General features: G+C 42.4%; 1 protein-coding gene across 1 annotated transcript in view; it reads left to right on the top strand.

Annotated features, from left to right (window-relative positions):
- EFL1 (elongation factor like GTPase 1) overlaps positions 1 to 26,842 on the top strand; it is a 112,839-nt gene that overhangs the window by 59,836 nt on the left and 26,161 nt on the right. The window contains exons 16-17 of the mRNA XM_055417902.2: positions 24,139 to 24,270; positions 26,377 to 26,524. Of these exons, the coding sequence (XP_055273877.2) occupies positions 24,139 to 24,270; positions 26,377 to 26,524 (280 nt within the window). The remainder of the gene's footprint in view (positions 1 to 24,138; positions 24,271 to 26,376; positions 26,525 to 26,842) is intronic.

Genomic DNA, 26,842 nt, shown 5'->3' on the forward strand with positions numbered 1-26,842 from the left:
CGTTTTATTTTTATTTCATTCATTTGGGTTTCAAAAGTAATACATGTCTATAAAAAATCCAGGCAGAATAGAAATGTCAAAAATTAGTAGTTTCCTCCCTGCAGCCTCTTCTCTGATATAATTGTTGAAAACAAACCAGCATGTGTCCTTCCGAAGGTTTTCTTTACACAATGCACAGGCACGCATGTGTTTTTGCATTTTTCATCTGCCTCATAAAATTGTTAGAGAACATATTGTCAGTTTAGCTCAGTTCAGCACTTGTGCATTGGGCTCTCGCTCACAGTGTCAAGAGGCACTGCACTATGAGTGTATAGTCTCCTTTGACACATTTCAAGTTCATTACCGTTGTTAACCCCCTGACAGTTCATGTGGGGGCTTCCTCACTATGCTGTTGTGAAACCCTAATAAGGTAATGTTTATTAAAGCACTTGGTTAAGCATGAAGCACTTTGTTTAGTCAGCACCATGATTGCTAATAATTATTTATGAATAATTCTAAAAGGACCAAATATTTGAATTATTTCACTAGGTCCTGTACATTCCTGTACCTGATCTTTCTTACTGTATTTGTTACTTTAAGATGCAGTGTGCCTGACTTTCTTTGCCTTTTCAGATGTTGTAAAAAAAAAAAAATCCCATTAGTTGAATCTTCAGCAGTCCTTTTCTTCTATGTTTTTGACTGTATCTTGGCCATTTATTTCTGGATGGATGAGAGTGGTACCGTAAATTTTATTCAGTTAGCATGGGTGTGTTAAAAGTCTGAGGTTTTTTTAGGTCTTGTATCCACTGTCATCCTGATTATTTTCTCACCAGCTACCTAGTTATAGCCAGAGATGTTAATTTGACCACGAGTATAAAACTCTTGTCAGAACAACTGCGCACAGCGCTTGAAAAGTTACTTTCAGATTTGATCACAAAATTTCCAGACGTCCCCCAATAAACTGAGCATGATGGCTTTGAGTGAAAAATTGTGGCACTTGACCAAAACCTCTCAGTTTGTTTCTAATCCTGGCGGATGGAGTGTAATTTGATTAGAGTTGACCGGCCTGAAATGATCCCAGAGAGATGCAGAACTGGGTCTGGATTAGTCTCACTATTTTCTGCCTTTGTTCCAAGATTTAAGGCAATCATTGAAATGAATGAGTTTGGGGTTTCATGTTCAAATCTATTTTTAATACCACCACCTTACGTTTTTATAGCACTGTATGCATTTCACAATGCTTTTATCTACAGTATTTGATCTGTCCAGTCAGCTTTCAGCTTCTATATTTCAAAGGCCAGTAATGGTAAGGTTGGAAGTAGTATCTATTAGAATAGTGACTTTGAAAACTTTGAAATTATTTCCAGGTGTTCCAGATAGGCTACATTTGAACAATGAAACTTTAAACTTTCTTTTCTGTAAAAGAAAACTATTGCTTGGAGTAATCTTAGAAATTAGCAGCTCAGTGCTTCTGTTGTTATTCTTCTTTTTTATAGCAAATATATATAATTTACTGAGATGTAGAGAGAAAGTAATATGCTTAGGGAAAGCTGTGGATGCAGCCGAGGAGAAAAGAGGGGCAAAGAAAACTGTCACTTTTCCTTAAGTACTTAAGGTGAAGGGAGTACAGTTTTAATAATTTTCCTGGTATATAATTCTTTTTTTTAATTGCATAAGCATGTAAACTAGGATGGAAAAAGTCATGAAGATCAGAGCCTAAAATAATAGCTGTACAGAATATATTTTGAGGACTTCAGTGAGGTTTCAGTTTTGACATAGAGTCCATTTTTAAATGGTTCCACAGACATTAAAGGTAATTTGTGCATGCACGCACACACACATACATATACCCATATACCCCTGTTAAATCAGTATTATCTCTTATTTTACTCAGGACATGAGAATGATACTATTTGAGAAGTAAACCCTCTTCCTTGATTCTGCTTGCTGGCCCTTTGTTACACCATAGAGATGATCTCATCACCAAGATGACAAAGAAATTTACAATAACTCTAAACTCTTCCCTCCTCACTTTGTGAACAGTCTAGATTAGAACAGAAAACGTGTGCTGTCTGTTACAGTCCATCACTCAGAAAACTAACATGGTCACTTCCCCTCTCGGAGTGAATGTAGAAGATGCCGTGGATATAGAGAAATAGAAGACAATTCAAAAGAAAAAGACCAGTTTGACGTCAGGAGTGAATAGGACTGTTTGACCTAGAAAAAACTTAGAAAAATGAGCTATCCAAGTAAGATTAGGAAACTACAACCCTGATAAAACCAGAGCCAACAGTCACCAAAAATAAAGGGTCTGAGACGAGGAAAAATTACTGGAAATTAAAAACATGGCCGTAGAAGTTTAAAACAAAGCAATGAGGAGCAGATTCAGTACTGAAGAAACCTGAATCAGTGAATGAAAACAAAGCTAAAAAAATTCTAGTAGAACCAAAAAGAAAAAAGGTTAAAATCTTCAGTGAAAAGATTGAAAACGTGGAAAATAAACACAATTCAGTGTAAATAGGGTTTACGAATGTGTATATGTGTCTGTGCTCGAAAGAAATAATATACAGTTTTCTGTGGACTTGAGTCCTCGTAGTGAAAAGACACCCTTAGTAATAGGCATGGTTGTGGGAAAAAGAAAACTCCTAGAAATATGTCAGACAGAAGTCTGAATTTCAAAAATAAAGAAAATATTACAGAAAATCCAGGTAGCTTAAAGCAGAACACCCACTTAAAATAGAGAAAAGAAAATGAAGTTAGCATCAAACTTCTCTTTCTGTCTCCAGAACTCTGAGAGGGAGGAAAATGTGGAACCTTCTGGGCTCATCTGTTTCCCCCATTAGAATGTAAGGTGGATTCACTACGTATACATGAAACATTGTGTTCTGTGTAGAAATCAAATTTTAAAATTAGATTCTAGGTCACAAGTAAATCTTAATGCTGTGTGTGCTGGGTCACTTCAGTCATGTCAGACTCTTTGCGACCCCATGGACTGTAACCCACCAGACTCCTCTGTCCATGGGGATTCTCTAGGCAAGAATACTGGAGTGGGTTGCCATTCCCTTGTCCAGGGAATCTTCCCGAACCAGGAATCAAACCCTTGTCTCTTAAGTCTCCTGTGTTGGCACCCTTGTCTCTCACATCTCCTGCGTTGGCAGGAAGGTTCTTTACCACTAGTGCCACCTGGGAAGCCCAGAATTTTAGTGAAGCCCTCCTAATACAAACTGCACAGGCTGTTATAAACTAAAACTTGAAATTAGTAGTAAAAAGTTATTCAAAAAAGTTCTCACCAGTTTGATATTAAAATACAATTTAAGTCACTTTTGGGACAAACTAGAAATTAAATTTGCAACTGTAGGATATAGGTAATTCCTTGATTTAAAACATTTGCATTTTATCTTATCCAAATAGCCTGAGTGGAAGTGATACCCATTTCACAATTTTTTTTTTCACTATTTAAAACAATGAAACTTGAACTCCAAGTACATGTCACAGCATTTGTTCCTTTGCTCATCTGCAGATGGCTCCTCTGTAGAAGAGCACTGCAGTAGCTCCAGCTGTTATCATCCCCCTGCTAACTTCCTTTAAAGGCGACGTATAATAGAGAACATGTATGACGTCACTCTTAAAAATAGGTCAAAAATAGCTTATGTAAGAAGGTGAAATAGAACATCCAGAGTGGTATGGTGACCTCTGTTTCAAGTTCAGGGAAATGACAACCATCTCTCCTCTCCTCTGAGGTCCTGGAGTGCCCCCACCCCCCGGAAAGGTGAGCCCTTCAGTAATAATAAGTACCGTTCGGTGTTCTGCTCTTAGACTCCTAAGATAACCTGACCGTGTTCTGGGTGACTTCCGACTGCTCTGCACTTTTTAGGGAATTCTGTTCTTGGTTTTGTTTTACTGTTGCCTTCAGTAGCGCCCAGAGAAATGCAGCCAGCCAGCTACCAGCTGACCCGGCTCACAAACAGAGAACACAGGGGCCTATTGTAAACCCAGCAATAATATTCTGAATGGCTAAAAATTCAGTGCTTCAGAGCCACTGAATACATTTTGCTGGCCCATCCTTTGAACCTTTGTTATTCCATTTCTTTCAACTCCTTCCATTATGTTTGGGCTGGGTGGGTGCAGTTTATCACCAATCCTGTTCTCCTCGGCTGGCTTCTGCTGTGGTCAGTGGAGCAGTGACGCACCCAGTAGAACAGGGACAGCAGGGTCAGGACCGGCGGTGAGTAATACTAGAAGGTGCCCTGAGTGGCGGTGTGATACCACATCCTAAGGAGTCAGGTATTCCTCGCCCCTCCTGCCAGAATGGGCTTCCCTGGTGGCTCAGCAGATACAGAATCTCCCTGCAATGCAGGAGACCCAGGTTCAACCCCTGGGTTGGGAAGATTTCCCTGGAGAAGGGCATGGCAACCCACTCTAGTATTCTTGCCAGGAGAATCCCATGGATAGAGGAGCCTGGCGGGCTACCGTCCATTGGGTCATAAAGAGTCGGATATGACTGAGCAACTAACACTTTTTTACTTTCACTCCCCCCACCCCTACCTGCTGCAAAATAAAGAGATGAACTTACCAGAGAAGCAAGTGAGAGAGCTGCCTGCTTTAAAAAAAAAAAAAAGACTTCACTGCCATATTTATTTTTATCCCATGTGCTTAAAGAATTAGGCAGATATACCCTGGCATATGTAAAGTGCTCTATGAATTACTAGAGAAAACAAGTTTAGCTCTTCAGGGCAAAATTATTATAAAATATGATTACCCACTTTTCTTTCTTCCCTCATTGGAGAAATCGATCATTTAAATATTTAACATACAGCAAAGGGCTTCTATAGTTCAGTTCCCTGGACAAGTCCTCACTTAGCTTTGCCATTTCCCCTACAAACCTGCGTCTCAGCAACTGTCAGCACCGTTTCCCCTTTCCTGCTGGGTGACCCCTTTTACCTGCAGCCTCCTTGCTGTCTCCCCATCCCATGCCCTTTACAGATGCCCCATGCCAGAGAGGCTCTGGCCCTGACGAAAGGGTGGGTGCCCAGGTTTCCCCCCCACCTGTTGGTCTGCTGCTGCCTCCACAGGCCGACTGCTCTGGTGACTAAGCCAGACTTCAGACCACATTTTGGCTCCTCATGCTTCAGAACTATAGAACATGGTTCACAGACATCCTCTATTGCCATTTCTGGCTGGACTCCGGTTTGTCCTTACCCTTCCTCACAGAAAAATACTTCACGTATAGGTGACTGTCGCTGGCACCTTTTACTTTATGAACTGGTTCCCAGGCTTCATGAAGGAAACCTAAGACTGAACTAGCAGCTACCTCAGACTGTTAGCTTGCAGCAAACCTGCTGTCAGCCACACACCATAGACCTTTTTCACACAAATGACTGCCTGAAATTGTACCAGTGTGGGCAGCTTATTTTGTGACCTAAATGTAGTACTTTGTTAAATTTATATATGGAGCACAGAGGGAAAAGAAGTTTTTCGAGGGGACTTCCTGGTGGCACAGTGGATAAGAATCCGCCTGCTAGTGCAGGGGACACAGGTTGATCCTTGGTCCAAGAAGATCCCACATGCCACGGAGCATCCAAGTCCATGCACCACCACCGCTGAGCTCGCGTGCCTAGAGCCTGTGGGTGGCAACTGCTGCAGACCAGGCACCCTAGAGCCTGTGCTCGGCAACAGGAGGAGCCACAGCAGTGAAAAGCCTGTGGACCACAGCTGGAGAGTAGACACACACTTGCTGAAACTAGAGAAAGCCTGTGCGCAGCAACCAAGGCCCAAGTGCAGCCAAAAATTTTTAAAAAATTTAAGAAGCTTTTAGGGAGTTTTCTGGAAACAGAAGTGTTGCTGGAGATGTGATAGCTAGCTTTCAAAAGTATTTAAAGGCTTGTTTTAATTCCAAAGAGCACAGCTAGAGGCAGTGGTGTTGTATTAATAACAAGGAATACGATTTTTAAAAATTATTTATTTTTAGATCTTTTGGCTGTGTGACAGCATCCTGGGATCTTAGTTCCCCGACCAAGGATGGAACCTGTGCCCCCAGCAGTGCAAGCACAGGGGCTCAGGTACTGGAGTCTTTTAGGAGTTACACCTCATCCACTCCACCCTGCTCCTACACCCTGTTGTTACCAGCTCTACGGGGATAGAGTGATCCATCGCTCTTTGTCCCCACCAGTTCTTCCTCCTCCTCTCGTCTTCTTTACCAGATTCATCATTTTTACTTTTCCTTCACTGAAGGACAGGTGATCTGAATGAGATTTCATGGATTTTGGAAAGGAAAAGAAATATCGTGGCTATTTATTGGTGCTGGAAAAATGCATCATCTTCTACTTCATCAGAAGAAGAAGTTCATCTTCTGTGGAATCCACTGATGAAGCGTGGCATAGAGGAAAACCCTGCCCTGGGAGTCAGGAAAACTAGACCCTTTTTGGAACTGCCAGAAACTGATGTGAGATCAGTCTCTCCCATCTGAACCCCTCAGATTTCCCGCCTCTGAAAGGGAGGAGCTCTAGGGAGTGCTGAGGTATGCGTGCTCAGACGCTGAGTCGTGTCTGACTCTTTGTGACCCTGTGAACTGTAGCCTGCCCGGTCCTCCGTCCATGGGATTCTCCCAACAAAAATACTGGACTGGGTAGCCATTCCCTTCTCCAGGGAATCTTCCTGACCCAGGGATTGAACCTGCATCTCCTGCATTGGCAGGCAGGTTCTTTACCACTCTGCCACCTGGGAAGCCCAAGAACTTGCTGAAGTAGAAATTTGATGTTTCTGTCTTTAATTTAGGGACAGTGATGTTTTACAAGCAAGCTGTAAAAGTTGTGTGCAAACGTTAGATACTTCTAGAGCAGATTTTATCCTCCATGAAGCAGTGACCTACTTGATACACAGTACTCAATCTGGGAAGCTGGCCGCTTTCCCATCTCCCTGAGGGCTTTCCCCACAGCCTGGGGTGTTCAGTACTGTCACTGCTTCCTTCTCTTCTGCTCCTGAGCCAAATACCACAAGTCATTTTCTTACTATAGAATAGTAACTCAAATAGTTGAAGTACCAAGGATCAACTTCAGCATGGGCTACTTCACCTTCCAGGATTCAGATGAGGGGCATACGAAAGTATTAGTGGAAAGGGCCCTTGAAAATGACTGAGACCTCCTGGAGGGAAGCTTCTCCTAAGGAACAAGAAACCAGATGTGACAGGATAGTCCAGTACTAAGGGAGGAATGGCATGACACCTATCATTGGATTTGCCTTGTGGCGCCACCCTGTTGCTCCCGTGACAGAGACCTTCGAAGGTAGGAAGAAAGGCCGGAAGAGTTGACTCTAAGACATTGGGTCATTAGCATTGTCTACCCTCGAAAGGCATATGGCATTCAAAGGAAGCATTGCCCCTGCATCGGAGACCCCTCAGAGTTTCTGCACTGTGAGAACACAAGTACCTGAGTATCTGTGGCAGGTGTGGGCTCATGAGCCCGTGAGGACCAGCCCCTGGGATTCCCAGAGAAGGTGATGGTCAGGAAGGTGAAGATCCCGTGTGAACTGGTGGGGGCCAGGGCACCAGTGGGATTTGGTTATTGGCATCCAGCTCCACCCAGTCGGCACAGTCTGGGAAGTCTTGAGTCAGTGGTTCCCATTAGTCTCTATTGTGAAAGCTGCTTTTTAGATGCTGAGTTGACATTTCTGCCTTTTGTCGTGGCAGAATTCTTTAGTTTACCACAGACTTCACTGGAGATGGAGCTCGTTCATAAACCAGAAGGACACCCGTGGCTGTTTGAGAAAACAGAGCCAGGTGCCTTGGTAGAGTCAAGGAGGGCCGCCTGGCATGCCCTTCTTGCGGGACTCCTATTTGGGGTCAGTTAGAAATGATCATCTTACCTCAGTATTTCTGGGATATTTGCTGAAGAGATGAATATACACAAGGCTGCCATGGATCATATTATGGAAATAGTCAACTGAAAACAACTTTCACATTACTTTGCTGACCTACTTTTCATAGCACTTACTCTGTTTTCCTTAGTGCCCAAGGAACATTTCTGATGATGGGAGCTGAGATTATTTTACTCTAATGGTCCTTAGTTTTCAGCAGTGGTAGCTAGTAAAAATGGAATGAGACACTTGGAAATTCTTGGGTATTGTGTTGAATAAAGGCAGTCTTAGAGAATTATGTGGTGTTTGCTGGGGATTGGTTTCCCCCACCCCCAGTGAAACTTGTACAGATGTGAGAGCTGAACCATTAGGAAGACTGGGTTCTGAAGAATTGATGCTTTCAAAGTGTGGTGCTGGAGAAGGCTCTTAAAATTCCCTTGGACATTAAGGAGATCAAACCAGTCACTCCTAAAGGAAATCAACCCTGAATATTCACTGGAAGGACTGATGGTGATGCTGAAGCTCCAACACTCTGGCCACCTGATGTGAAGAGCTGAGTCGTTTGGGAAAGACCCTGATGCTGGGAAGGATTGAGGACAGGAGGTGGAGGGGGTGACGGAGGATGAGGTGGTTGGATGGCATCATCGACTCGACAGACGTGAGTTTGAGCAAACTCTGGGAGACAGTGGAGGACAGGGAAGCCTGGTGTGCTGCAGTCCATGGGGTAGCAAAGAGTTGGACACAACTTAAGAGTCTGAGCAAGAACAAATGAAACAGACCAAAACCCAAAGGATAGTTTTCTAAACCGTTTATGTTATCTTCCAGTGCATGTTTTAAAAGGACCAATCTCTGAGTGAAGAACCAAAGAGTGTGAGCAACAGAGGGCAGCCAGTCTCCTCCTGGATGCACTTACTTGAATAAAGAAGTGATTTGCTCAAGGGCAGGCATGTTCAGAAGAACCTCTGTGAGGACATTGAAGTGAGTGATACCTTTCATTAGTCTTCGGATGATGTGCAGAGAAACAAGACAGACCATCCGCTCGCTCTTGCTGCCAGTTCTTTTTGAAAGGCTCTAAAAAAGGTTTATCTTTATTAGCTGCTGCTGCTAAGTCGCTTCAGTCGTGTCCGACTCTGTGCAACCCCATAGACGGCAGCCCACTAGGCTCCTCTGTCCCTGGGATTCTCCAGGCAAGAATACTGGAGTGGGGTGCCATTTCCTTCTCCAGTGCATGAAAGTGATGTCACTCAGTCGTGCCCGACTCTTAGCAACCCCATGGACTGCAGCCTACCAGGCTCCTCCATCCATGGCATTTTCCAGGCAAGAGTACTGGAGTGGGGTTCCACTGCCTTCTTGTTAGCTGCAGCTAATGGCATCTCTGAAAGACTCAGAAGCACCTTAAATACCCATATAATTTGTGCTAAATTACACCCTTAAGTAATTTATTAATGCATAGTAGCCATATGGAAAAGAATGCAAATCTTAAACCACAGGTTGATAGGTTTTCATAAACTGAACATAGGCCAGCGTTGGTAGCATCCAGACCTGATAGAACACTGCCCGAGTGCAGAAGGGAAATGCACTTCTAGTCACTGTTACCTGCACCCTCCACCCCAAAGAGCAGCAACTGTCCTGGCTTCTAACATAGGTTAATTTTACACGTTTTTAAGCTTTGTACAGGCTGAGTTATAGACAGTGCATTTGGGTTGGGCTTTTTGTATTCATTCACTCTGAATGTGGGATTCATCCATGTCATTGCATATGGTTGTAATCTGTTCTAGTAGCTGTATTGTGTGACTGCCACCATTTTTCTGTTCTTGTGTTGGCGGACATTGTAGTTTATTTCCGGTATTGGTCTGTTAGGAGTATTGTTGCTTTGAATATTCATGTGCATGTTTTTTGCTGAACATTTGTACACATCTGTTGGAAGAGAAGTTGCTGTGATAGGGCAGGTTTACGTTGAGGCTTGGTGAGTGTACAAATTTATGCTCCACCAGGAGGGCCTGCAAGTTTCACTTGCTCCATCTCTCTGCCAACATTTGTTTTTGTTCTTGTTTGAGTCACTCTGATGTCTATGGAGTAGTAGTTGGTTTCCCTGATGACCAGGGACGTTAAACTCCTTTTTATTTATTAACTATTGATTCTCGCTCATTTGTGAATTGTCATTAAGTCTTTACCTACATTTTTTTTTTAAGATTGTCTGCCTTTTTATAGTGATTTGTAGGCATTCTTTATATCTTCTGAGTAAAATCCTGCTTTAATTACTTTCACTTGTTTTTTTAACTGAGTCTACACTAATCCAACTCTTTACTATAGATTCCTTTCTTCTTTATAGAGCATTTTGATTTCTTTACAATACCAGTAGGTTCATCCGTGTTGCTGTAAATGGCATTCTTTTGGCTGATTAATATTCCATTGTGTATATATGTACCATGTCTTCTTTATCCATTCCTCTTGTCAGTGGACATTTAGGTTGCTTCCATGTCTTGGCTGTTGTAAATAGTGCTGCAGTGAACATTGGAGTGACTGTGTTTTTTTAAAATTATGATTTTCTCTGAGTATATGCCCAGGACTAGGATTGCTGGGTCATATGGTAGTTCTATTTTTAGTTTTTTAAGGAACCTCCATATGCCAAAGCCTTTGACTGTGTGGATCACAATAAACTGTGGAAAATTCTGAAAGAGATGGGAATACCAGACCACCTGACCTGCCTCTTGAGAAACCTGTATGCAGGTCAGGAAGCAACAGTTAGAACTGGCAATGGAACAACAGACTGGTTCCAAATAGGAAAAGGAGTACATTAAGGTTGTATATTGTCACCTTGCTTATTTAACTTATATGCAGAGTACATCATGAGGAACGCTGGGCTGGAAGAAGCACAAGCTGGAATCAAGATTGCTGGGAGAAATATCAATAACCTCAGATATGCAGATGACACCACCGTTATGGCAGAAAGTGAAGAGGAACTCAAAAGCCTCTTGATGAAAGTGAAAGAAGAGAGTAAAAAGTTTGGCTTGAAGCTCAACATTCATAAAACAAAGATCATGGCATCTGGTCCCATCACTTCATGGGAAATAGATGGAAAAACAGTGGAAACAGTGTCAGACTTTATTTTTTGGGCTCCAAAATCACTGTGGATGCTGATTGCAGCCATGAAATTAAAAGATGCTTACTCCTTGGAAGGAAAGTTAGGACCAACCTAGATAGCATATTAAAAAGCAGAGACATTACTTTGCCAACCAAGGTCCGTCTAGTCGAGGCTACAGTTTTTCCCATGGTCATGTATGAATGTGAGAGTTGGACTGTGAAGAAAGCTGATCGCTGAAGAATTGATGCTTTTGAACTGTGGTGCTGGAGAAGACTCTTGAGAGAGTCCCTTGGACTGCAAGGAGGTCCAACCAGTCCATTCTAAAGGAGATCAATCCTGGGTGTTCATTGGAAGGACTGATGCTGAAGCTGAAACTCCAATACTTTGGCCACCTCATGCGACGAGCTGACTCACTGGAAAAGAGTCTGATGCTGGGAGGGATTGGGGGTGGGAGGAGACGGGGATGACAGAGAATGAGATGGCTGGATGGCATCGCCGACTCAATGGACATGAGTTTGAGTGAACTCCGGGAGTTGGTGATGGACAGGGAGGCCTGGCGTGCTGTGATTCATGGGGTCGCAAAGAGTCGGACATGACTGAGCGACTGAAAACTGAACTGAACTGATACTGTACCTGTCTATATACTCACCAACAGTGTAGGAGGGTTCCCTTTTTCCCACACCCTTGCTAGCATTTATTGTTTGTAGACATTTTGATGATAGCCATTCTGACTGGTGTCCATGACACCTCACTGTAGTTTTGATTTGCATTCTCTAATAATTAGTGATGTTGAGGATCTTTTCAAGTACTTTTTGGCCATCTGTATGTCTTCTTTGAAGAAATGTCTAGATCTCCTGGCCATTTTTTCATGGGGTTATTTGGGTTTTCTGATATTGAGCTGCATGAGCTGTTTGTTGTGTTGGAGATTAATCTCTCATCAGTTGCTTCATTTGCATATCTTTTCTCCTATTCCAAGGGTTGTCTTTTTGTTATGTTTACGGTTTCCTTTGCTATGCAAAAGCTTTTAAGTTTAATTAAAATCTTTTATTTTTGTTTTTATTTTCACTACTCTAGGAGGTGGATCAAAAAAGATCTTGCTGCAGTTTATGTCAAAGAGAGTTCTGCCTGTTTTCCTCTTAAGAGTTTTATAGTGCCCGGCCTTACATTTAGGTCTTTAATCCATTTCGAGTTTTTGTGTATGGTGTTGGAGAAGGAAATGGCAACCCACTCCAGTATTCTTGCCTGAAGAATCCCATGGACAGAGGAGCTTGGTGTGCTGCAGCCCATGGAGTCGCAAAGAGTCAGACACGACTGAGCAACTAAACAACAACAACATAGTGTTCAACAGGCCCCACTAAATTCTGTAATTCCTGAACTGACTTTGAAGAAAATGTTTACCACTGAAAAAGTGGTCATTATAGATGGTAAAGGCACAGAGGTGGCATCAGGCGACGCAGGCTCACTTCTCATGCCAGGCAGCCTGTGGGTGGACCCGGAGATGAGGGGCTTCCCGTGGAACTGAGAGTGAGCAGGGCCTTGAGTCTGAGGCTGCCATATGCCCCGCTCTCAGGACCTTGTTTAACCTCGAGAAACATTTCAGCTCCCTATCGGGTAGGAATCCAAGACTCCCTCTGCGCACACCAGGCTCCAGGGAAGTCTGTGGCTGGCAGTCTAGAGGTGAGAGCGGTTTCGGTTTCTAGGGCCTAAATTGGCTAATGCAAATGTAATGTGTTTACTACATAATCCCAGGGTCTATGGCTGTGTGATAATTCAAACAATGCAAGTATTCAAGGTGCTGAAGCCTAAGAAAGGTTGTTTTCTTACTGTTTAAAAAAAATTTTTGTTGTTGTTTTACGATAAAGTAACCTGCTCAGCTGGTAAAGAATCTGCCTGCAATGCAGGAGGCCTGGGTTCAGTCCCTGGGTTGGGAAGATCCCCTGGAGATGGGAAAAGCTACCCACTCCAGTATTCTGGCCTGGAGAATTCCATGGACTATATGAGGTCGCAAAGAGTCAGACTTGACTGAGCGACTCATTTTCAACCTGCAGTGAGTAAATGTTCCACTGTGACTACACTAGATGACAGATCGAGTTAGATACGTGCTTGTAGTCACTGTGCCTGTGAGGGCTGTGGATACGGTGTGATGCTCATGGACCATGCTGATGACTTGGCGCCAGAAGTGGCTGTTGCCAAAACAGTGACAGGCTCACTTTCATGGTGAATAGAATAAAACTCCTGAAAATGCAACATGTGTTAATGTGTGCCAAAAGTACCTTGTTTTTTCAATGGAGTTAAATTTAAACTCAGATCATTACAAACAGGCTTGTCCAGCAGAATACTCAGAAGCCACGCAGCTTAGGAAAATTCTTTGGGTGGGATGTTTGCACATGCTCCAAGACCCTCATCTTTGGCCCTGCCCACGAATGCTGGCGGTCGGCCCCAACCAGAAATGTTCCCGCCAGTTACCAGATCACCTAGGGTTGTACCACTGTTCGTGGTATGTTCCTGGTACACTGTTGAGCCTTCTGCTCACGCTGATTTGGGAAATACAAGCAGAAATCAAGCCAGTGAGTTGCACATCTACCCATATTTGGCGGAACATCACAGACTTGTTCTCTCACTTGTTTCATATGATTGTAGCAATTTTTGTTCCCATTTCCACTTCATGAGACCTGTGATTTCTGCACATACTTGCCAGCATGTGGATTCTTCAGATTTATACCAGTTGTATTGGTGTCAAATAGTATCTCATGATTTTCATTTACATTAACGTTATTAATGAGATTTAAGTTGTTTGGTATGTTTTTTGAGTGTTTTGAGCTTCCTTTTCTTCTGGTCTCTTTTCTTTAAGCTGTTTATATTCTTTGCCTACATTCCTGTTGGTTGCCTTCCTTTTCATTGATTTGTACTAGTTCTTTATGTACTATGCCTACTAATCCTTTGTCTTGTTTTGACATTGAAATCATCTATTTTATAACTTTTTACTTAGTTTATGGTATTTTTGTTTTATAGGTTTTACAATATAGTAGACTTTGCAGTCTCATGATGTCATCCTGACTTGTGCTTTCAAGTCCACATGAAATTTATTTTTCTAGATGGTATATGGTATAGACACAGTTGTATTATTTTCTCCATTTCATTAACTTTTTCACCTTCACACATACATGTTTCTGGGCTCTTCATTCATTTCTGTTGATCTGTTATCAAATAGGCCACCACTAGTACATGCTGTCGGAGAAGGCAATGGCAAGCCACTCCAGTACTCTTGCCTAGAAAATCCCATGGATGGAGGAGCCTGGTAGGCTGCAGTCCGTGGGGTCGCTAAGGGTCGGACACGACTGAGCGACTTCACTTTTCACTTTCACACATTGGAGAAGGAAATGGCAACCCACTCCAGTGTTCTTGCCTGGAGAATCCCAGGGACGGGGGAGCCTGGTGGGCTTCCGTCTGTGGGGTCACACAGAGTCAGACACGACTGAAGTGACTTAGCAGCAGCAGCAGCAGTACATGCTGTGAAAGTACTGCACTCAATATGCCAGCAAATTTGGAAAACTCAGCAATGGCCACAGGACTGGAAAAGGTCAGTCTTCATTCCAATCCCAAAGTAAGGCAATGCCAAAGAATGCTCAAACTACTGCACAATTGTACTCATCTCACACTCTAGTAAAGTCATGCTCAAAATTCTCCAAGCTAGACTTCAGCAATATGTGAATCGTGAACTTCCAGATGTTCAAGCAGGTTTTAGAAAAGGCAGAGGAACCAGAGATCAAATTGCCAACATCCACTGGATCATGGAGAAAGCAAGAGAGTTCCAGAAAAACATCTATTTCTTTGACTATGCCAAAGCCTTTGACTGTGTGGATCACAATAAACTGTGGAACATTCTGAAAGAGATGGGAATACCAGACCACCTGACCTGCCTCTTGAGAAACCTGTATGCAGGTCAGGAAGCAACAGTTAGAACTGGACATGGAACAACAGACTGGTTCCAAATAGGAAAAGGAGTACATCAAGGTTGTATATTGTCACCCTGCTTATTTAACTCCTATGCAGAGTACATCATGAGGAACGCTGGGCTGGAAGAAGCACAAGCTGGAATCAAGATTGCCGGGAGAAATATCAATAACCTCAGATATGCAGATGACACCACCCTTATGGCACAAAGTGAAGAGAAACTCAAAGACCTCTTGATGAAAGTGAAAGAGGAGAGTGAAAAGGTTGGCTTGAAGCTCAACATTCAGAAAACGAAGATCATGGCATCCGGTCCCATCACTTCATGGGAAATAGATGGGGAAACAGTGGAAACAGTGTCAGAGTTTATTTTTTGGGGCTCCAAAATCACTGCGGATGCTGATTGCAGCCATGAAATTAAAAGACGCTTACTCCTTGGAAGGAAAGTTAGGACCAGCCTAGATAGCATATTAAAAAGCAGAGACATTACTTTGCCAACCAAGGTCTGTCTAGTCAAGGCTATGGTTTTTCCCGTGGTCATGTATGGATGTGAGAGTTGGACTGTGAAGAAAGCTGATCGCCGAAGAATTGATGCTTTTGAACTGTGGCGCTGGAGAAGACTCTTGAGAGTCCCTTGGACTGCAAGGAGATCCAACCAGTCCATTCTAGAGATCGATCCTGGGTGTTCATTGGAGGGACTGATGCTGAAGCTAAAATTCCAATACTTTGGCCACCTCATGTGACGAGCTGACTCAGTGGAAAAGAGTCTGATGCTGGGAGGGATTGGGGGTGGGAGGAGACGGGGACGACAGAGAATGAGATGGCTGGATGGCATCACCAACTCGATGGAAATGAGTTTGAGTGAACTCCGGGAGTTGGTGATGGACAGGGAGGCCTGGCGTGCTGTGGTTCATGGTGTCGCAATGAGTCGGACACGACTGAGCGACTGAAGTGAACTGAACTGAAGTACATGGTGTATACAATCTTTTTTTTTAAGTTGTGTTGATTTCTCAAGAACGGAGTTATGAACTGACGCTTGCTATTTTTCTTTAATTTGCTCTACGGTTAGCAGAAATGGCTCACAGTTTGAAGTGGTCTCTATAGTTTCAGTGGTCATTCAGTTCTTTCTTTGTTTTCTTCCTTAGGTCATTTCAGTTGGAATCTTTTGTATACTTGTGATGAAGTTGCCATTTCATCCAGAAGTGTCTCTGCCTCCTGTTTTTAATAGGAAATATTTTTAGTTTAAAGCTAGAAGAAATCCAGTTACAGTTTCCCAGTTGTATAAAGTCATCTCTCTCTTTTTTTAAAATCTTGAAACAAATTTCTGTTATTGTTTAATATTGTTCTAGGCGTTTTATTTTCCTTACATTCTAAACATCATATATTTCCTCCATTTTATTGAAATCTTTGAATTGCACATCTTTAAAGGAGCATCACTTAAAATCATGTGTTACTGTACAAAATATAAATTTAGGTCAGTGGGATGGGATTCAGAGCTTATAAATGGATATGATTATAAGCTTTTGCCTTTCAAGAAGTTGTTGCAACCTTCATTACAGTTAACTAACTAATGGAATATATAAAAAATTAAATATGCTCTTCATACATCCACCAGAAAACCCTAATTAATTAACAAAACTATTACTAGGACAGCTGCTGATACCACCATGACCATTATAACCACCACTGCCACCACCTCCGTTTATGAGTGCTGATTCTGTGCCAGGGACTCTCTTATTCTTTAAACTTACTTGAAGCTCACGGTAACCCTACAAAAGTACCATGTGCCATAAGTATATATGGAAACTAACACTAGGGAGGGATCAGGTCACTGGCATAAGGTTAGAGCTTTAATTAAATTCAAGTCCCTCTTGATTCCAAATCGAATATAACAAGAATGCGTGTTGCCTAAGGAGAAAATTGATGGCAGTTGCAAGATCTCAGAGAATCAGGCATGAACGGGATGCCAGTGTCTCTTCATTCCTGCTTTCTGATCCTCATTGCACCTGTAGGTAATGACTTTGGATTCTCACCTGGGCCTCAACTCTTGCCATCTCCCCCATTCGACACTCAGAGTTGTCTCAAATACTCCTGAGTGTCACCTTCTCTGGGAAGTCTGTAACTTCGCAGTTTCTCTCCTCACATAAGCACACCTTGTATTGTTCCTGTTGTGACACTTACTACATTACATTGTAATTGCTTGTTCATCTGCCTTCGTCCCCCTTCAGATTTTTCCCCCCTATTTTTTGGCTGCACGTGGCATGGGGATCTTAGTTTTAGTTCCCTGACCAGGGATCATGCCCCCTGCAGAGGAAGCTCAGAGTCTTAACCGCTGGACCATCTGGAAAGTCCCCCAGGTTCACTTGTTCATTGAAGAAACTTTATGAAGTGTCCAGTTGTGCCCCAGTCCTTAAAACCAAGGTATTGAAAAAGTTAACTGAATATTGAATCAATTTCAGTTATTTGAAAGCACAACTTTGTAAGCTCTGGAGTTTAGACGCCAAATAGAAAAAGCTCAAAAAGATACTAAAAAGAAAAAATAGAAGCAAAATAAATGGGGAAACTGTAGTCTGTAGGAAAAAATGTGATGAGTTAAAGTGTTTATTACATAAAGAACTAGTAAAAATGGCAGGAAAAAATTATGAACCTCAAGAGTTGAGAAATGCTTTGACTAAGTAATCATCTGCTTAGTTTTCCAAGTTAGAAATCTGGATTTCATCCTCGTTTTTCCTTGTCCCTTCTTTCCAGTTCCTAAGTAACCACCAAGACTTGACAGCTTACCCTTGCTTCTCTAGTTTATCTACGGTCTTCCACATCCACACCCTTCAGAGTAAAGTCTAAACTCAGGTTAATATCCACATCTCTTGACAATCTGTCTCTGCTTTCCGTCAGCCTCCTGTTTCACCAGCCCCCCTGTGTTCTGTGCACCAGGTATTCTGAACCACTTTGGGTTCCCATCGCACTCCAGCACTTTGTATTAATATATGCTTGTTCCTTCCCCAGAGTCCTTCACTTCTATTTCCGTTCTAATGGAAAACATTGTTTGCAAATATTTTAATTATGTGCATCATCCTTTCTCCTGGGTTAGCATCAGTAGATTCTTTATCATGATATCACATGCCAGGAGACAACCAGAGGACTGTTTTATACTGACTGCCCTTTCATTCACCTTGAGATACACCATTTGGCACCATTCAGGCACTCTGCGTTGCCTCCAGGTCCACGATGAAATTTCTTCCCCTGTTGAATCCTAGACCCTTCCAACTGTGTTAATTCTCTTGGTGACAGCCAGCTCTACCAAGTAATTCTGTTTCACAGGAATGGTGATTGGGGGCATAAATGAAAGTGGTCCTGATGCACAAATTGAAACTTCACAGTGAACCCTAATTATAGCTCCCTTAACCTGGTTCAGGACCCTGACGCCAAGTTTCCACCTGTTCTCAAGTATAGATGAAGGCAGCAAGCCTACACAGTGCTTTAAAAAAAAAAAAAAAGGTTTTTATTCTTAAAGTGTTACATTTTCCATTTATTGTAGTCTCTCTATTGAGGAAAAGGCCCCAGATCCTGATGAAACTTTCTTAAAAACTGTTATTAGCTGGTTATGAGCTCCATCTGTCCCTAGGAGAAGAAAAAAGAATCCTGACACAGTGATGTCATTTTGTAAGAGTTTTCCCTTGGGCCTCCTATAACACCAAGAAGCTAAAGGGCAGTTGATTTAAGAAACGTGTTTAGCATAATGGACAGACTTGCTAATCCTCTGAAAACGTTAGCAGTACTGGTCTGTGCTGGAGATGCTGGGAAAGCAGGCTTGGAAAAGACCCGTTTCCTATTTATTATATCAGAGCTGCCTGCCTGCTGCCTCCATGACAAGGGTTATAAAGCACAGGGATCCCCGATAGCCTTTGTAGTTGACTCACAGAGAGCAGAATCCAAGTTTGATGGGAAAGGTGCAGAATAAAGACACAAATGAGAGGCAGAGGACATGGCCTTCCTTGGTATTCAAAGACAGAAGGACCAGAACGAAGGTTTTCTAGGTTCTCAACAACTAGTCTGTGAACCTGTACTTTAGAAAAAACATTTTTTGTGTGTGATAGTTGTCTGAATCCTCGTGTATCTTCTAAAGTAGTGTTTATTACTGTCATAGGCCTGAGGCTCTTTAGACATTCACGGTACATACCTTGGATTTACTGTGAAGATTTAAAGGAATCCATTAACATGGGCTTATTAAACAGTTTAAGAGGAACAGGTTGGTGGTTCTGGTTGTAGTGATGTTAAAGTTGGCCTGAAATAAAACTTTGGAGATTAGGTGACCATATTCTGTCTAGAGCCCTAACATGTTTTACCACAAAGTTCTTTTTTTTTCAATTCCAATAATATTTTTATACCAGCAATGAAAGAGCACTTTACACATCTAAACTTTGCTAAAGATAGTAATGCCGTCCTCTGTCCAGACAGCTCGAAGTCTCGTCCCCACGAAGCGGCGTTAGAACTCGGTAATGACTTCACCGTGTTCCTGCTGCCAGTGTGACCTCATTTTCAGTTGATTCAACCTGTGCAGCAGGGGGTCATTAAAGGAAAACAGTTGTCGACAAAAGGCCCATCCATCTCTCCAGCCCCATACAGTATTTTCAGTCTCACATCATAAAAGGTGTGCCCCTTTATGTTGCTTGTTTATGGAATACTTTTTTAAACATTTGTGTACAGACATTAAAGGTCACCTTCCACTTACAGCCATTATAACATATCGACTCTACTCCCCCTCTCGTAGTACGCCCTTAAGCCTCGTACACCCAGTAATTCTGTGCCTTGTCCTCCCTCCTCTGTATTGCCCTCACCCCTCCCCGCTGGCTGCCACTAGTTTGTTCTCCATCTCTGGGAGTCTGCTTCTTTGTTTGTTGTACTTTTTAGGTTCCAAGAATAAATGATATCATACATGATTTGTCTTTCTCTGTCTGACTTATTTCAGTTAGCATAATGCCCTCCAAGTGCTTCCATGTTGCTGCAAATGGCAATGTTTTCATTCTTTTTTATGGCGTAGTAGTATTCCATTATATACATACAGTCTTTATCCATTCATTTGTTGATGGGCACTCAGGTTGCTTCCATATCTTGGCTACTGTGAATAACACATTTACTTTTTATTTGAAACATCTTTTTGCGTATCATCATATGTGAATGATATGACCAATAAGGGGTTAATATCCAACATATATAAACAGCTAGTATAACTCAACGTAAAAAAAAAAAAATCAATCTGACTAAAAAAATGGGCCAAAGATTTAAATAGATATTTTTCCAAAGGGGAAACAGTTGGCCAACAGACCCTTGAAAAGATGTTCAGCATCACTAATTATCGGGGAAGCGCAAATCAGAAGCATGATGAGACAGCACCTCATACCTGTCAGAATGGCCATCATCAAAAACAACACAGATGACAAATGTTGGTGAGGATGTGGAGAAAAGGGAACCCTTCTACACTGTTGGTGTGAATGTGAATTGGTACAGCCATTGGACAACAGTATAGTAGTTTCTCAAAAAACGAAAAGTGGAATAGTTTGTAATAGAGACAGGCTGGAAAAAAATTTTGGTCTGACAGTGTTGGCAAAAATGCAGATTTTTGATTAAGAAGCATTTGAAGGGTACAGCATACACTCTGGTAAGGGCCAGTGTACCCAGTGGGAGAACTCAGTGTTTACTTGGGTGTCACCCCAGTCTGTGAGCTAGAGTTTATGAGTGCCTGCTCAGTCGTGTCCGATTCTTTACAACCCCATGGACTGTAACCCAGTTGGCTCCTCTGTCCATAGGAATTCCCAGGCAAGAATACTGGATTGCGTTACCACTTCCTCATCCAGGGGATCTTCCCAACCCAGGGATTGAACTGGTGTGTCTTGCATCTCCTGCATTGGCAAGCAGATTGTTTACCGCTGAGCTACCTGGGAAGCCCAAGCTAGAGTTAACTCTCCCAAAATAGCTAATATTCCTTGTTATATAGAGAATTGGGACCAGCGAGGACTTGGATCCTTCATCTACAGTCAGACAAAAGTTACTGGCGTTTGTATGAAAACAAGCTAGAATTCTTGCTGTTTAGTAAATTCTGTTTGCGCCATATTCTTCACCTTGTTTTTTCTTTCTTTTCTTTAAATCATACGCTTTTTTAGAAATATGCATGGAAAAAACTTTGCATCCTCTTCAATCTTTGAAACAAATTCATGCAATGCTGATTTTACATATTTTTTTTCTGGCCTATCACGTCTCCTATTCCAGAAATTCTAAAATAATTTCCTGAAGGGAACATGTCCTTCAGCCCTGATCCCAGTTGAGAAATGCTTGAGCAGGTGTACTGTATGTGAAGGAATCATTCCTCCTTAACTGATACAGTTGTGATTTAAACAAGTGAAGTGAAAATCCCACGACTTAAATAGGAAAAAAAAAAAAGGCACAGAATTATATGGAAATTTTGTCATAGTTGTTCAGTCACTAAGTCGTGTCCGACTCTTTGTGACCACATGCACGTCAGGCATCCCAGAGTTTGCACAAATTCATGTCCATTGAGTCAGTGATGCTATATGGAGATTCTAACAGTGTAAATTATGTGTGCCAATAGAGGAAGGACTAAAAAGGGAAATATATCAAATGAAAATAGTGACAATATTAGAATGGTATTACATGGGGATATGGTGGGTTTATTTATTTATTTATTTCAATTTTTATTTATTTACTTGGCTGTGCTGGGTCTTAGTTGTGGTGTGTGCGATCTTTAGTTGCGTCATGCAGATTCTTAGTTGCAGCTTGTGGGATCTAGTTCCCTGACCAGGGATCGAACCCTGGCTCCCTGCAATGAGAGCAAAGAGTATTAGCCACTGGACCACCAGGGAAGTCCCAATTTTTTTTTTAAATTGTATCTGATGGCATCATTTTTAAAACAGAAAGCTTGTTTTAAAATGTGTTTTGTATAAATATAAAGTTCTATACGTAATAATCATCTGATAGTGCAACAAGAAATTTTCAAAGTGATCTTTTAGTCGTTTTATTGTGATTCACCCAAATAACTCCAATGACTGTCATTGGAGCATAATCTTTTCCTTAAAATCTTAATCTTGACTAGGAATACTGTAGTATTGACTTTTTGTTTTCTGTTTTTAGGGGAGTTACAATCATGTTCACAAATCTGGGCATATCTAAGTACCAAGAACAGCAAAAATGTAAACCAGAAGTTTTTAAAGAGACAGTGTTCAGAATATAGTGACCATCTGCAGCCAACTTGCCTGGTGACACAGAAGAGAGGCCAGCATTTATCTTTTCTTTGAAACCACGTGCTATCTGAGCAGGAAGGAAGTGCCTGCTTGCCAGAAGTCAGAGCAGGATGGATGAAGTTTGAGGGAGAGTATTTACTGTGAGGTTGTCCTCACCTCCTGTATTCATGGCAGGTGTTGTTATTTCTAGTAGACTTGATGGAAACTTGGGTAGACCCAGGTCTGCCATGGTACATGGGGGACGTTAACAGGAAGCCATGGCCAGGCATAGATGTCTCTGTGTGCTGTGCCAAGATGCACAGCAGTAAGAAGTGTAGACCTCGACCAAGGAAATGAACCAGCGGCATCTTGGAGACATCAGTCTGAAGAGGGTCCCCTGCACAGGAAAATTCTAGTGGTCATGCCATGAGTTAAAGTCAAAGGACCTAATGAAGTTTAGTGTGAGACAGAAAGGGATTAAAAGGGCCTGACAGATGCCTCTGAAACCCAAAGGGTAGTTGGTAAAAGTGGAAGAAGCACATTTTCTGTGGACCTTTGAGGAATGGAACTCAAAACAGTGTGTAGAGATGGGGGAGACATGTTCCAGGCCAATGTGAAGAAGGTGTTCCTATAGCCGAAGTGCCCCTGTAATGTAGTGGGGAGAGTGATGCCTGGAGACTTTCAGGAGGGGCAGCTGGAAGGGGCCTTTCACCCTGTGTGATCCGACTCAGAGAGACCTCTGCCACCTTCTGGGCTTGTGTGTCAGAAAGCTCTGCTTCAGTTCCCTCCTCCAGGATGGGTGGTCCATGGTGTGGCACCCCAGCACCTTGTACCTTTACATCCATTTGTCAGCCAACAGCAGCAGAGTTACTTCCTTTCCATACTTGTCTCTAAGCTGGAGATGGAGAAGCAGAATGCTGCTTGAATGTCCCTGCCCCTTCCACCTGTGTCACTTTCTCCTAAAACAGGGGGCCTCTCCTGCCATGCCCTCTTTAATGTTTACCTTAAACCAAAAGCACAAAAATGGCCCTTCTATGTGTTTCTGAAAGTGAAAGTTGTTCAGCCGTGTCTGACTCTTTGCTACCCCATGGACAATTCTCCAGGCCGGAATACTGCAGTGGGTAGCCTTTCCCTTCTTCAGGGGATCTTCGCAACCCAGGGATCGAACCCAGGTCTCCGCATTGCAGGTGGATTCTTTACCAGCTGAGCCACAAGGGAAGCCCAAGAATACTGGAGTGGGTAGCCTATCCCTTCTGCAGCGGATCTTCCTGTGTTGCAGGTGGATTCTCTACCAGATGAACTATCAGGGAAGCCCATGTGTTTCTTAATTTGTTCTAAAGTGTTGTCTACTCTTACTCTGGATGTGAGGTTCAGTATGACCCCTTCATCTCACTTTTGGAGGCATTCTCTCTGTTCCTATCTGTTCGAAGACAAATATGTATCCTCTAGAGCAGGGGTCCCCAACCTTTTTGGCACCAGGAACCAGTGTCATGGAAGACAGTTTTTTCACAGACTGGGGGTGTGGGGATGATTTCAGGATGATTCAAGTACTTTATATTTATTGTGCACTTTATTTCTAGTCTGATGCCACCACCCGATCTGACAGGAGATACCAGTATGCAGCCCAGAGGGTGGAAACCCCTGCTCTAGAAGCTTATGCAACTCCCAGTTGGGAGCCTGAAGTGGATCAGGGCAGGGGAGGGATGGGGTAGGGGGTAGCTGATACTCTCATCTGAAAGTCTCTAAAATTCCATTTACCCGCATGCAAGTCAATTTGGCAAAAGAGGTTATTTCAGTAGCCTCATCTTCATCAGATTAACGTATTTAAAAATTTTAGAGTTCCAATTTAAAAAGTAATTGATGTCTTCAGACATACATATCTGGACAGGATCACTGCTGTGGTCAAAGTAGGTACGTTTTAGCCTGATTTCTTAAGTGTTTTTTCTCTGTGACATATATACTGGGTTGACGTTATTTTTCTAACATAAATTCAGAATTTGTCATCTTTTATTGACTCCATGGGTCTTTTCCTCCCTGCAGGAATTGGAGGCCTTCAGGACTTCGTGCTGAAGTCGGCCACACTGTGTACCTCACCATCCTGCCCCCCGTTCATACCTCTCAACTTTGAAGCCACCCCTATTGTGAGGGTTGCTATTGAACCGAAACACCCAAGTAAGATAACTTTGTTTTTAAAAGCATGTGATGTTCATTACATTTTGTAAATGCCTGCATTTAATGCTTGGTTTCTCCTGGTTTGTTTCAGTAGTAGACTGTGAATTTTCATGGAGGTATATAACAGGGGTATATAACTTACCCAGCCATAAGGCTATACAGACCATCACCATTTCCAGGGGAATCTAACCTCTATCTTAGGAACCTGGAGTATTTAGGCACCTTTGCTATCCAGAGAGACTTTATCGTCGTCTTCATGGCAGAAACAGGGTCATTTCTGCATCCCCCAGAACCCTGGCACAGGGTCATGTCTCAGCAAAGCTCATGTTTTATGTGACTGGTTCTGTAGAATCTTATACAAGACTGCTTGATTCAGAATTCACATCTGCTCCCCTGTGGGTGTGCAAGATCATCTGGCTTTCCCTTTGTGTTTGGAAAGCACTCCCTGCCCCTTTCTGTCTGGCTGTGTGATACCCACATACACCAGGCCCTATCGTATTAATAACCAATACTTAGTCTTTGGTTCCTACCGTGTGCCTGGCCAATCCTCACTGACTCTTGTACTTTACTTCCTGTGACTGTCACTCACTCCCTGTTCCCCGCAACTCTGCTGTTCCCAGCGTTCAGGGGTAGCCAGTGAAGTGTCTTCCAGACTGCTCTAGGGGAACCAGAGAGCAAACGTGTGATTTGCTCACAAACACAGATTTCTGTTGGTGTGTGTAGTAGCCTCACTGCCCCTGCATCTGTATATCCCCTCTCTCCTCAGAGGCAGGCCTTTAGAAAGCTTGTCTCTGCCCCAGGTTCTGAGACATATCCTAGCTACTGAGGATCCCGGAGACCCTTAACAGATACGTATGATGGTACAGGGAAACTCGAATGAACTTTTCGGCCAGCCCAATCATTTGTGATTGTGGTTTATAATTCTGTTAGTTACCTAGTACTGCATAACATGTGACTTCAAAATTTGGTGACTTGAGAGAACAGTAACTATGTACTTATTATTTTTGGCGATTCTTCTGGTCAGGTGTTCTGGAGGAGTTCAGTTAGGGGGTCTTATGCAGTTGTGGTTGTGTGTAACCACAGGCCGCAGCCATCTGAAGGTGTGCCTGGACTTGCGAGGTGGTTCACTCACAGGGTCTCACAAGTCGGTGCTCAATGGGGACCTGGGTTCCTCCACAGGGACCTCTCCTCAAAGCTGCTCAGTGATCCTGGAGTGCAGTGTGGTGACTGGCTTTCACCAGGAGTCCAGGACACTAAAGCAGAAGCCTTCTGTGATCTGCCCTAGGAGTCACATACCAGTTCTGCAGTATTGTGTTGGTCCGATGGGCCAGCCCAGTTCCCTGTGGGAGAGGACTGCGCTGGAGTGTGACTAGCAGAAGATGAGGGTGACCTGGGGCCATCTTGGAGTCTGCCTTCCACAATGAGGCTTCATTATTTTTTAAAACCTTACCATAACACTTTGTAAGAGAGCTGCACAGATCTGTTTCTAGGCTCCATTTATTGTAGCACTTGATTTTAGTGACTGTTATTACTGAAAAATGCACCTCACAAAGTTACACACAGTCCAATGGAAGACATGCGTCATTGGCTTTACTGAGTCATGATATCAATTTTTACAGTCCCACTTACCAGTTACACAGATTTTGATGAAATGAAGATGGTGATTTTTTTTCTGACCTCAGTTTTTCTCATACTAATTAGAATACTGATTTTATAGTTTTATAGTTACTTTATGGAAAGAGTTCTGTTACATTTCTACGTATATATACATTTGTAATATATTTTGGTGATTTACAAGTATAATAATGGTAATTTATGTCTGCTGAGAGTTTGAAGAAGTGGTATGGATCAGCTTTGGGAGCCTTGATGTTAAGTTTGTGACATGTGTCTCTTGTTAGCTATCTGTATAAATAAATTGGTAGAGGATAGTTTTCTTCACATTGCTATATTTATTATGTGGAAAAACAGAGTAAACCATTATTGTAAAAGTTCATCGCATTATGCTTTTCCCTTCAGAATTTGTCGTGAGTTTTCCCATGGATGCTGTCTTTAGATTATGTTAGTCCTTACCTTGTATTTAATCAGTATTTCATTTTGTTAACCTAGGTGAAATGCCTCAACTCGTCAAAGGAATGAAACTGTTAAACCAAGCTGATCCTTGTGTCCAGATTTTAATTCAGGAAACAGGAGAGCACGTTTTAGTCACAGCAGGGGAAGTCCACCTTCAGCGCTGCCTGGATGACTTAAAAGAAAGGTTAGGTGATGACTGAGATGGAGCCCCCAAATCAATGAGATATTTTAGTGTTTGTTAAACCCCTTGAACTTATACTATTGTTTGTTGGAGAAGAATTAAGTGTCCTCAACTTAAACATGAATTGTTATTGTGTTATTGGATCACAGATTTATTTTTTTTTTGGATCATAGATTTAATTTTACTAATAGTATTCTCTGCTTTACATGCATGATTTTGCATTTTTAGTGTAAATCATAAAATGTTTTCATAAATACATATTTTATTTTAAGCATATACACACACAGCATGTCAGGGCAACAAAACAAAATTATATTTTGT

The sequence above is a fragment of the Moschus berezovskii genome, chromosome 21 (genome assembly GCF_049115385.1).
Source record: "Moschus berezovskii isolate FMDL1 chromosome 21, NW_MosBer_1.0, whole genome shotgun sequence".
Lineage (NCBI taxonomy): Eukaryota > Metazoa > Chordata > Mammalia > Artiodactyla > Moschidae > Moschus > Moschus berezovskii.